The 13043-nt window shown below is 34.1% G+C and overlaps 1 protein-coding gene across 5 annotated transcripts in view; it reads left to right on the top strand.

Moving 5' to 3' along the window:
• PLAGL1 (PLAG1 like zinc finger 1) overlaps positions 1–13043 on the top strand; it is a 137076-nt gene that overhangs the window by 106136 nt on the left and 17897 nt on the right. For 2 of the 5 annotated variants that reach the window (XM_074309639.1, XM_074309638.1), the window contains exon 5: positions 10691–11188. The exons of 1 other annotated variant lie outside the window; for it this stretch is intronic. In XM_074309639.1, coding sequence (XP_074165740.1) covers positions 11037–11188 — 152 coding nt within the window. In that variant the 5' untranslated portion in view covers positions 10691–11036. Of the gene's footprint in view, positions 1–10690; positions 11189–13043 lie in introns of those variants that run through there. 2 more of the 5 variants (XM_074309641.1, XM_074309640.1) reach the window with 2 other exon arrangements.

Here is a 13043-nt window from a genome sequence, read left to right on the forward strand (position 1 = left end):
CATTAGACAAGAAAGAAAGAGGTTGGAGTGTACTATATTAAGAACAAAGGAAATGTCTTCCCCATCCCACCCCAATGTTTTAGTCCCAAATCATGGAAATCATCTTTAATAATCATAGAACATGATGTTATCAAATACATGATACTATATAAAATATGCCATCTTGGGAGTACATGCTTTAAATAGAACTAAGCTAAGACATAGTTCCCACTTAAGGCATGAGTAGTCCCCTATTCTTTTTATCCTTCCGGGTACCAGGATTTAGCTCACTGATATCCCCTACTGGTTTCTAATTGATAATACTTCTATTTGGCTTGCCTGGTCTCTACCACTTGCTCTTCCTGGTTCCGTGAAACCCACCACCACCACCACCAAAAAAAAGAGAAAAAAAAAAAAACCCAATGCTTTTCTTTTAGGATTTTTAAGAGTTTTGATGCTATTTCTGGTGATGAGACTTTTTCCCCCTTCATTAACTTTAGAAGACTACCTCTTCAATTATAAGTGGGTTGTGATTCCTGTCAGCAGAAATTACAGATTCTGGAAGTATTGAAATATTATTTCAAGGCACTGCAGGGAGCATGGCAGGGAGGGATGGTGTCATTGGAACAAATCAAAGGGGAAAGTTACAAAATTTATATATGATATTTTCAATCAATCTATGCCTTCCATGCATACTTTTAGAGAATTGGGCTTTGTCCTTTCTTAGTTCTTCCTCCCTTTGTCTGTCTGATTCTCTATTCTACTGGTAGACTTTGTCCTCAGTGTCAAGATGGCCAATGGCCAGTGAATAGCCTTAATGTTATTATTATTATCTCTCTTCATCTCTAGGCAGTGGACTCTTTTTTCAAAGCTGAAGGGTATGCACACTTCTCACCATTATCTCTGAGTGTAGATAGGAGTGATTGTTTTCTAGGAGGTCAATAATTCTTTAAGCTCCATTGATATGATTGGTAGGCTTTTAACCTGTTTTTTCCCCCCATGTGTAAGTGAGGATTTATTATATTTATTGTGAGGATCATATTAGACAATGTTTTTCAAGTGCTTTGTAAACTTTAACGTGCTCTCTAAATATCAGCTATTATTATTTATATCCTTATCATTTCTAGTTACAACAGTCTGATTAGACTGAGCCTACTCATTTCATATAAGCAATTTGGGGAAGATAAATTCATTGCAAGAAATGAAAAAATAAAGAGGAGAGATAAGATTTGTGTAATAAATGGAAAAACCCAGAAAATGCCTCTCTAATTTCCCCAGAAGTACATAAGTCACAAAATTATATGACTTCCTCTTTCAGTCTAGTTGTTGGGACTTTGTTCTATGCAGGGTAAGAGGAAGATGTAAGAGAGAAACCCTCTAGGGGAACACCTTATGATTGCCTAAATAACAGTATCAAATGATTGTTTTTAATTGCCTCCTCTCTTGTCCCAGTATCCTTTTCACCTTGATTAGACTCATGCAAATGTTTTTGGTCTAGAGAAGCAGACCAATAAAATCAGTTGCTATATCGTTTTTTTCTTCAGAAAGATGATGATGTAGAAATATATTTTGGAGGTGGCTCACACAATAAAATCACATGGTATGACTCTTGTATGTGGAATATAAAATGCTTAATTTGCACATGGGACATTATCATCAGCATATACTTTATCACCTTTATGACTTTTAGAAAATGACATGGGATTAGGACTTTCTTCACCACTATAATATCTATTTTTTAAAATTTTATTTTATTAAAAAAACAAAATAAGAAAAAAAGGGAATACAAGAGAAAATAATTTTGTCATGTGCCCAGCAAAAAACATCAGAGAGAACTAATATATACCAAAAATTATCAGATCAAGAAAGCATATGTATTAGTAGAAGAAATTATAGTCATAGATGTCTTTTCTTTACTTCCTTGTAAATTGTTCTTTTGTTTTCTGCTGCTCATCTTTTTACTTTATTCTTTTTTTGCTTTCATTCCTTACCCCTATCCCCAAACAGGCTATAGTTAAGAAAGGGTAAATTTATATATACACATGCAGATACACACATACACACACCCCTACCTTTCCTATCCCTGCTTTAATTCTGCTCCTAACCTACCTTGCTATTACTTAACTTACTCCCACCCATGGATCCCTCATTTGTCTTCTTCCCACACCCTTTGCTTCCTAGTCTGCTCCCCCCTTATTTTTTTTAATAGATTTTGGAGGATGCTATACTCTTCATGATATTTATGTAGTGTTGCCTATTTAACCCATTCCCAATGAGAATAGGTTTTCAAAACCATGAGCCCTCTTCCCTCCTCTAATGCTTCTATGTCTATTCTTCCTCTGCACCTCATTTGTATAATACAATTACTATTTTTACCTTATCTCTGCCTCAATCTTTCTTTTGTGCTGCCTTATTGTTGTCAGTCTTAAACATTCAGTATTCATTTCCCATGTAAAGAAAAACATAAAACAATTTGTCCATGTTGAGTTCCTTGAAATTGATCTTTGATATTGGCTCTTATATGTTAAATTTTCTATTAAGTTCAGATTTGAATTAAAGAAAGTCCTGAAAATCTGTTAAAATTTAAATTAAAATTTGTTAAATGTCCATTTTTTTCTCAATCAATATAGATAATTTTGCTCGATGTGATACTTTTGAGTGCAGGCCTAGTTCTTTTGATTGTTTGTAGGTATGATTCCAGGCTTTACAGTCATTTATTGTGACTACTAAGTCCTGCACAATTCCAATTGAAGCTCCAGCATATTTGAATTTTTTTTCTTGTTTCTTGCAAAATTTTTTGATCGGGGTTTTTTGAAATTTGGCAATCATGTTCTTATGTGCTTTCCACAAAGGATTTTGTTGAGGTGATGATTGGTGGATTTTTTTTTCTATTCCTACTTTTCCCTCATGTTCTATCATTCCAGGACAATTTTCTTGTAATGTTTTTTTGTATTATTGTGTTAAGGTCTTATTTTTGGTCACCACTTTTAGGCAGTCCAATTATTATGTTTTCTCTTCTTGAACTGTTATCCAAATCTATCATTTTTTCTATGTTTCATATTCTGTTCTAGTTTTTCATTCTTTATAATCTCTTTTGTTATTTCTTGGTCTCTCATAGTTTCACTGACTTCCCCTTGCACAATTCTAATTTTCAAAGAGTAATTTTTGTCTTTGAGACTCTGTATCCCTTTTCTAGTTGGTTAACTTTTTTTTTCTCACAATCTTCTTGTTTTTCTTGGATGATTTTTAATTTTATTTTTTAGTTTTTCCTCATTATTTCTCTTTTGATTTTTAAATTCTTTTAAAAGTTTTTCTACAAATTCTCTCTGGGTGGGGAGGCATTCCACGTTGCTCATTAGGGTAGAGGATTTCCTCTGAAGATGAACCCTGGTCTTCTCTGTTCCCATAGTATATTTCTGTGGTAGAGTTTTTCTTTCTTTGACAATTCATTTTTTAAAAATAAGAGTGTGAACATCTCTAATACTGGGGTGAGGCTTCAGTTCTCCCCTCTGACCAGGAACCCTAAACCAAGAGCTCTCCCCTCCAGCAAGTGCCTGTGTCCCTGCCCTACGTTCCAGTTAAGTGCACTCACAGGTGCACTGGTTCCTTCTTGACCAGGGCCACATCTCTGTAGCATAGCTGGGCCTAGTATTCCTAATCAGCCAAGGTTCCCTCAGTCTTCCTGAACTCAGTCCTGGACTCCACAAGCATTCCAGGAGATGAAAGTTTCTGTGGTTCCTGCTGTGGTTTTTGTCACACCAACTGGCAGCCCCAGGGCTCCCCACTTGATGCTTCTGTGGACCTTGCTTGGAGGTTAATTCTTGACCTAGAGTCTGTTTTAGGATCTTCTCTAGTTATATCAAGAAGACCCCTGTTCTTCCCCAAGCCTTCTTGTTCTATGTTCGCCTTGAGGTACAAATTTGTTCAATTTCTGGGGGAAATCTGGAAAGCCTGAAATTTACCAACCCACTCTGTTATCTTCCCCAGAATTCACTCCTTCCCCAATAACATATTTTTATGTTTTTAAAAAGTATAAGCATATTTTCATTGTCTTCATGTTCTGTATGTTAATTCTTTAGCATAAATAGTGTTCAGTTGTTTTTCAATCATGTCTAATTCTTTGTGACCCCATTTGGGGTTTTCTTGACATAGATTCTAGAGTAGTTTGCCATTTCCTTCTCCATCTCATTTTACAGATAAGGAAATTGAGGCAAGCACAATTAAGTGATTTTCCCAAGTTCAAATAGCTAGGAAATGTCTTAGACTGGATTTGAGGGGCTATTGTTTCTAAGCAACAAATAACTGGAAAAAATACATGACCCACTAATTATAACCGTAATTTTCTATGAAAAAAGAAAGGAAGTATGATGTATTAGCAATTAGTTAGTTTTAAAAACTAACATTCAAAAAAAAACTGAGAGCCATGAAGAAACAACAGAAGACAGAAGAACTAGGAAAGAACAGTGTAAGAAAGAAATAAGAATACTTTGATAAGTAAACATTCTGAGAGTAGACAATAGGGACATTCATGAAGAGAGAATAGTGCAGTTTTGCAATCTATGGGGACAGAGATTATGAAGGGGGGCAGGAAATGTACAAATACTGTAACCCATGAAGATATATCAACTTTATAGTGTAGCTGGGTTTAGAGTAGGAGAAAAGGTGAAAGGGCTAACTGTGTTTCCTATCAGAGTCCTTGAAAGTGTTAAGTATGTCACACTGAAGATATATCAACTAGGTAATAATAGCAATTTATATTTGCACAGCACTCTAACCAATGAAAGCAGCTTTGGTTTACAGTGTACTTTCCTCATAGCAAACCTGTGAGGTAGGAGTGCAAATATCCTGTCCATTTTGCTAATGAGGAAACTCTTATTAATAATAGAAGCTTATATTTATAGAGCACTTTAAAGTTTGTGGAAAACTTTGAATACATTATTTAATTGTGAGGTAAATGTTATTATTATCTCAGATTTACATATGAGGTAATTATGACAAGGAGACTTTGTGGCCTGTCCTTGGGCGTGTACCTAGGGAATATCAGGGCTACGACCAATGTTCATTTCTCTATACCAAGCTGTTCTTAATTTGAGGTGCACAAATTTGTTTGTTTAAAATATATATATAATATATATATATATATATATATATATATATATATATACACACACATTTGTAATGTTCTATAAAAAACGATCAGCAGGATGATTTCAGAAAGTCCTGGAGAGACTTACATGAACTGAGGCTAAGTAAAGCAAGTAGAATCAAAAGAACATTATACATAAAAATTACAAGATCATACAATGATCAGTTTTGATGAACGTGGCTCTTTTCAACAGCAAGGTGATTCAGGCCAGTTCCAATGGTCTTGTGATGGAGAGAAAGCCATCTGCACCTGGAGAGAGGACTGTGGGGACAGAGGGTGGATCACAACATAATATTTTCACTTTTTTGTTGTTATTTGCTTGCATTTTGTTTTCTTTCTCATTTTTTCCTTTTTTTGATTATTTTTCTGTACACATTTATGGAACTGTATATAGAAGAATTGTACATTTAACATGTATTGTTTGGCATCTAGGGGAGGGGAGAGGGAGAAAAAATTTTGGAACACAAGGTTTTGAAAGGGTGAATGTTGAAAACTATCTATGCATGTATTTTGAAAATAAAAACCTTTAAAATTAATATATGTTTGAAAATGTATATATTTGGAGATATGTATATATATGTATATATATATATATATATATATATATATATATATATATATATACATATATCTATTTCATTGTATTGGGTTCCTTTGTTATTCTATGATGCTACTCATCTAATGCACTTAAAAACATTATCCTGAGAAAGGTTCCATAGGCTTTCACTGGTTTGCCAAAAGTGTACATGATGTATTTAAAATGTATTGGTCTACCTGCCATCTGGGAGAGAGTGGCGGGAAGGAGGGGAAAAATTGGAACAAAATGTTTTGCAATTGTCAATGCTGAAAAAATTACCCATGCATCTATCTTGTAAATAAAAAACTATAATAATAATAAAAAAACAAGAAATATCCAAATATATAAAATATACTGTTAATACTAAAAAAAAGTGTACATGATGCAGAAAAGATTAAGAAACCTAAACCATACTCCATATATTAGCAATTGGGGTGGGGAGAGGTGTGAGGTAGGAGGGCTTCAGTTATCTATAATACTTTGTCTTTTTTGCAGTTATTTTATTTTTAATAGCTTTATATTTTTCAAAATACATACAAAGATAGTTTTCAACATTCACCCTTGCAAAGCCCTGGGTTTCATACTTTTCCCCCTCCCTCCCCACCTCTCCACTCCTCTAAACAGAAAGTAATCCAATATAGGTTAAACATGTGCAGTTTTTCCTAAACCTATTTCTACATTTATCTTGCTGAACAAGAAAAATTGGATCAAAATGAAAAAAAAAAAAAAAAAAAAGAGAAAGCAAGCAAAAAGGAAGCAAAACAATAATAACCAAAAGGTGAAAATACTATGTTGTGATCTACTTTCAGTCTCCATAGCCCTCTTTTTAGATGCAGATGGCTTTCTCCATCACAAGTTTATTAGAATTTGCCTGAATTACCATATTGTTGAAAGGAGCCATATTGATCACAATTGATATCACATAATCTTGTTGTGGTGTGTACAGTGTTCTCTTGGTTCTATGCACTTCACTCAGCATCAGTTCATGTAAGTCTCTCCAGGTCTTTCTGAAATGATCCTGCTGATCGTTTCTTACATAATAATATTTCATTACATTCATATACCATAACTTATTCAGCCATTCTCTAACTGATGTTTAACTCAGTTTCCAATTTCTTGCCACCACAAAAAGGGCTGTTACAAACATTTTTGTACATGTAAGTCCCTTTCCCTCCTTTATGATCTTTTTGGAATACAGACCCAGGAGAAATACTGTTGGATCAAAGGGTATGCTCAGTTTGATAGCTCTTTAGACATAGTTCTAAATTGTCCTCCAGAAGGATTGGATTAGTTCACAACTCCACCAACAATGTATTAGTCTCTCAGTTTTCCCATATCTCCTCCAATCTTTATCATTATTTTATCCTATCATCATAGCCAATTTGAGAGGTGTGACTTCACACCTCAGAGTGTACTGCAGAGTTGTCTTTATTTGTATTTCTCTAATCAATAGTGGTTTAGAACCTTTTTTTTTTCAGATGACTAGAAATGGCTTTAATGTCTTCCTCTGAAAATTATCTGTTAATATCCTTTGACTATTATCAATTGAAGAATGGCTTGTAAAATACTCCATCTTTCCCTATTACTGAGGTGCTATCTCAAGCTATCAAGATAAGATTCAGTGTGTTAAAATGTAGAAATTTGGGCATTTAAAAGGGTTAACTTCTGGTTGTTAGGTACCCAGAACAACTAAAATCGCCCAAGGATTATACATAGCTAAGGTTGCTACTTAGCAGCAACAACTCCTTCAGACATTTACATTATTTCTTCTTAAATAAGGAAAGTTTTTCTCTCAGATACAAACAGAGGTTGTTGTTTTTTTTTTCCAGATCTTACCTTTTGAAATACACTCTAGTATTAATTCTCTTTAATCAAATTAACATGTAGGGATATATGTTCTGTTAATGTCCTTTTGTAGTAAATTGCCAGTTTTGTGAATCAGTTGGAATTTCATCTTTAGTTCTAGTGTTTCACAGAATAGTCATAATTACATCTTGCTCTTCTTTCCATGGATTTTCACTTACCCAGATGACAACCAATCATTTATTTATTGCATAAGCTTACTGTATTAGAGACTATAAATTTTTTTTGTACTGAATCTATGGGAAATTCCGTATGAAGAAACAGCTTTTTACCAATGCAGCTGAATACTTGTTCTTCAAATTATAAGATTAGAGAGTTCCATGGGAGCACTGATAGGTTTAATTCCTTTCCCAGGATCACATAGCTAGTATATGTCAGGGGTAGCACTTGAATACAGATTTTTCTAATTTGTAGATCAGTTATCTATCCAGTATATCTGGATGCTTTTGGGGCATTATGTTATATATAAAATTCATTCCCTGACCTCAAGGAATTTATAGTTGAGGTATAGAGATGAAGTTTTTATATAAAAATATAGCTGACAATACACCACCTGCAGATGGGTGTCAGCTGAGACACATAGATTATGAGCCTCATTCATACACTACTATTGCTAATAATTTACATTTATTTAGCACTTTAAGGTTGTACTTTTCTATTCCAAAAAAAGAGGGATCACAGTAATCTGTGATAATGAGGGGAAGCTTTGTGAAGAAGGTAGAACTTAAGACAGATCTCTTTTCTGGGAGGGGAAAAATTTAAAAAAAATTAAAATGATATTATTTTCTTCCATTTACATGTTAAAAGTCTTTAATATTTAAAAAAGGTTTTTTTGAGTTCCAAATTTTGTCACTCCCTCCCCTTTTCCCTAAGATGGTAAACAATCTAATATAGATTATATATATATAATCATGTAAAATGTTTCCATATTAGTCATTTTTCCATTTCAATACTAGTCGAATCAAGAAGACTGAAAGAAAGAAGGATAATGAAAAAGAGTATAAGACAGCTCTTAAAAGAGTAGAAAGGATTCAAATAAGTAAAGGAAGAAAGGCATTCTAGGCAAAGGGAATATTGTAAGCAAAGCTATGAGACCAGAATGAACTAATGAAGGTGATGTGCTTATCTTGCAAAGAGCCCTAGAATAAGATTTAGGGGACCTGTAACAGGTCCTAACTTAGCTACAAATTGTGGTGTGGTTGAACCAAGTCATCTTGAATGTCTTTTCTGGTTTTACAATTCTGTGACTCCATATATATATATGTGTGTGTATGTGTGTGTGTATGTATATATATATGTACATATATATGTGTATGTATGTATGTATATATATGTATGTATGTATACATATCTATATTGTAGGACAGTGAGCAGATGAGTATGACTAGACTAAAAAATTTGTGTAGGGAAGAAGTAGGAAAATATATTTTCATCAGTTAACTGGATCTATGATATATATCTATGTAGATGTTTCATAATAGGCAATCTAAGGAGGCTGTAAGACAATGAGGAATTAATGAAGTTCTTTGAATGGGATGTAACATGCTATCAGAGCTGTTAGTCAATAAATATTTATTAAACTTCTGTGTGCCAGAATTCCAGAGTAGAGAATGGATAGAGAAGAAATATCACATAGATAAAATTGACAGACTATAGCAACAGATCGGATGTGAGGGGAAAGAGACAGTCAGGAGTTGAGGATGACTTTAGCTAAGAACCTAAGGGGCTGGGAGGTTAGAGATCCCTCAATAGTAATAGTGGGAGAAGAGGATTTAGGGTGAAAGTAATGAGCTTGGTTTTGGACATGTTTAATTTAAGATGTCTACTGGACATCTAGTTTGAGATGTCTGAAGAGGCAATTAGATATATGAATAAAAAGCATGATTTAATGTTGAGAGGGAAAGGATAGAATGATAGTATATTATGCTCAGATAAAGGAATTTCAGAGTTCGTGAACATGGAGATGGTGTATTTGCAGGAGATGATAAGATCATGATCATTTTTGTGTATGGCTATGGTTGAGTGAGGAACAAGTCTGTGAAATGAATAAACTGAGGAACTGTAAGGAATAAATTGAGGAATAATCATTTTATATGTTGAAGGCCCCTAATATAAAGACAGGTATTGAGGAAGGAGGAAAGACTGAGGTATTAAACTAAACCTTCAAGATTAACCTGGCGATTGTATTCCTAATGGACAGGAGTGCAGAGAGACTGCCAGGCTTGGTTAGAGTAAGGAAAACTTGGGTTCAAATTTCACCATGGATATTTCCTACTTGAGTTAAAAGTGTGGCCTAACATCTCTCAGCCTCAGTTTGCTTCTCTGTAAAATAATTAACAATAGAACCTAGTTCTATCTAGGCTTAAATGAGATTATATGTGTATAATCTAATAACACTAATGCTTCTATATAAATTCCAATGATGCAATTGTAAATTGTACCTACAAGCCCATAATCAGTCTTAGCCAATCTGTAGGTTATTTGTTTTTATTCTAATAATATTCATCTTCACAAATTGCCAATTTATTGCAATCCAATACATAAAGAATAGTTATACTCAGATAAAATATTGCTTTTACCAGTCTTGCTGCACAGTAATCATGCAACCAAATAAGATGAGGTGAATACAAATGTACAAATCCCAGTATCTTATGGAAATTTAAACAGGTGTGCTAAACAGTTTATGTAGCAATCACAATATGAAGAGAGGGACATCCCAGTTTTTGAATAAGCAGGGCTGATTTTGTTTATGAATGAGCAATTCATGTACAGTGGATGGTGGTTGTAATGGGTTGTTGGATTTTTTTTAATTCAGACAACTGAGCTGAATGATGAATTGAAATCAAAGTTCTTTGTGTATAGGGCCATATTTATGGGAAAAATTATAATTTTCAAAAAAGAATCTGAGCTTTTTGTCTCAGCCATCTTTTTGACCCTGGGATATCTGCTTGTGCCTTTTTTCGTGAAAGTCAGACTGTGACATGATCCTCCAATGGAAGAATATTGGAAAGGGTTTTTACAGCCCATAAAGTTTCACTTCTTTTTCTAGGTATTTGATCATAGGTGATGGAGAAAAAATTTTTGAAGTAGCTAATATAAAGGAACTGTTTCTCTTTTCTCTACAGATAAAATCTGGTGACTTGGAAATGGTCCAACTGTAGTGATGAGTTTGGCAATTTCACACTATGGGAATCTCACCTGTGCCTCAATAAACACAGATTATCAGCTCTCAGCTAGAGATTGCCTAAGAAGCTGGGACTTGGAAGACTAAAAAAGCAAAGCAAAAGAAACAGAGGTACAAACCTAGGCAAAAATTATTTGCCTAGAACCTTGGTGCCATCTCTTTTGGCCTCAAGCTTGTGTAGCTCCTGCGATTTAGTTAGTGTATACAGTACTGTTCTTCCACTTGTGCCTAAATGGGACAACAACCCAGCAGCCAGACTGAAGACGAAGGGGTGAGAAGCAAAGTCCATGGCAACTTATCCTTGCCAATTATGTGGGAAGATACTCCTTACCCTGGAAAAATTCACTATCCACACTTACTCCCACACAGGGGAACGTCCTTACAAGTGCTTGCAGCAAGGCTGTGCAAAAGGGTTCATTTCCAAATATAAGCTCATCAGGTAAGATATCACTGGCTGTAGCAGGTTTGGGGAGAGGGTGGCGGCAATGCTTAACTAATTTAAGTGAATAACATTGGTGTAGTAGTTTTCTTCCTTTTTTCTTTTTTATACTCAATAGTATTTTATTTTATTTTCCAATTATATGTAAAGATAATTTTCAACATTCATTTTTGTAAGATTTTGAGTTCCAGATTTTTCTTCCTTCCTGTTTTTCCTTCCCCCTTTCCAAAACAGCAAGGAATCTGATTTAGATTATATATGTGCAATCATATTAAACATATTCTCATAAAAATCATGTTGTAGAAGAATAATCAGAACAGAAAGAAAAAAACTACAAAAAAGTGACAATAGTATACTTCAATCTGCATTCAGATTTCTTAGTCCTTGGATATAGATAGCATTTTCTATCATGTGTCTTTTGGAACTGTCTTGGATCCTTATATTACCGAGAAGACCTGAATCTACTGTAATTGATAATCACTTGGTGTTGCTGTTACTGTGTATAATGTTCTCCTAGTTCTGTTCACTTTGCTTAATTAAGTTCATGTAAGTCTTTACAGGTTTTTTTGAATCTGTCTGCTCATCGTTTCTTATAATACAATAGTGTTCTGTTATATTCTTATAACACCATTTATCTCGCCATTCCTCAATTGATAGGTATCCCCTCAATTTCCAATTCTTTGCCTCCACAAAAAGAGCTGTTATAAATATTTTTGTACATGTGGGTTCTTTTCCCTTTGTTATGATTGCTTTCAGATAGAGACCTAGTAGTAGCCCTGCTGGATCAAAATATATGCATAGTTTGATAGCCCTTTGAGCATACTTCCAAATTGCTTTTCAGAATGATTGGATCAGTTCACAACTCCACTAACAATGCATTAGTATTCCAATTTTCCCATATCCCCTCCAATATTTATCATTTTCCTTTTCTATTACATTAGTCAATTTGATTGATATAAGGTGATTTCTCAGAGTTGTTTTAATTTGCATTTATCTAATCACCAGTGATTTAGAGCATTTTTTCATAGCTTGCTTTAATTTCTTCATTTGAAAACTATCTTTGACCATTTATCAATTATGGAATGACTTGTATTCTTATAAATTTGATTTAGTTTTGTGTATATTTTAGAAATGAGGTATTTTTCAAAAACACTGGCTATCAAAATTGTTTTCCAGATTTCTGCTTTCCTTCTAATCTAGGCTGCGTTGATTTTGTTTGTACAAAATCTTTTTAATTTAATGTAATCACAATCATCCATAGGAGCTTTCTTTTGAGGACCCAGAATATCCAGTAGAGAGTGTTTAGTTAAGATGGAGAGCCTCTACGAGTGTTATTGGCAAAGCATCTCTGATGTACTGGCATGTGTCAGTATATAGGGGAAAGGACTGCATTTTTAGAAAAGGCAATCCCAAAAGGCAGTGAGAACATATTTCCATTTTAGCTTTCTTTCCTGCCATGTTAGAAGATAAGCTTATTACGTTTTGTATGCAGTGGTTGTTTTGGCGAGTCCTTTAGATTGTAGCTACATCACTAATGATTAATTCACATATTTTTGTGTGTACTGTATATCATATATGTGTTCTGTCATTTACCTTAGAAGATAAACTTCATGAGGGACATTGCCCTTTGTAATACATTTTCAAACTTAGTCATTGCTGCTTTTTTTGTTTTCATGTTATCACTTTCTAATATTTTCTCCCCTCCCTGATATAGAACCCTTCTTTATTAAAAAGGAGAATAATAAAGCAAAATAATCTGACATAATGTCCACATCTCACAATGTGTGCCACATTCAAGACATGGAATTTACCACTTCTCTACAGAGGGAAGTATACTATTGGAATCAAGATTTGC

Source organism: Sminthopsis crassicaudata, chromosome 4 (assembly GCF_048593235.1).
Source record: "Sminthopsis crassicaudata isolate SCR6 chromosome 4, ASM4859323v1, whole genome shotgun sequence".
NCBI lineage: Eukaryota > Metazoa > Chordata > Mammalia > Dasyuromorphia > Dasyuridae > Sminthopsis > Sminthopsis crassicaudata.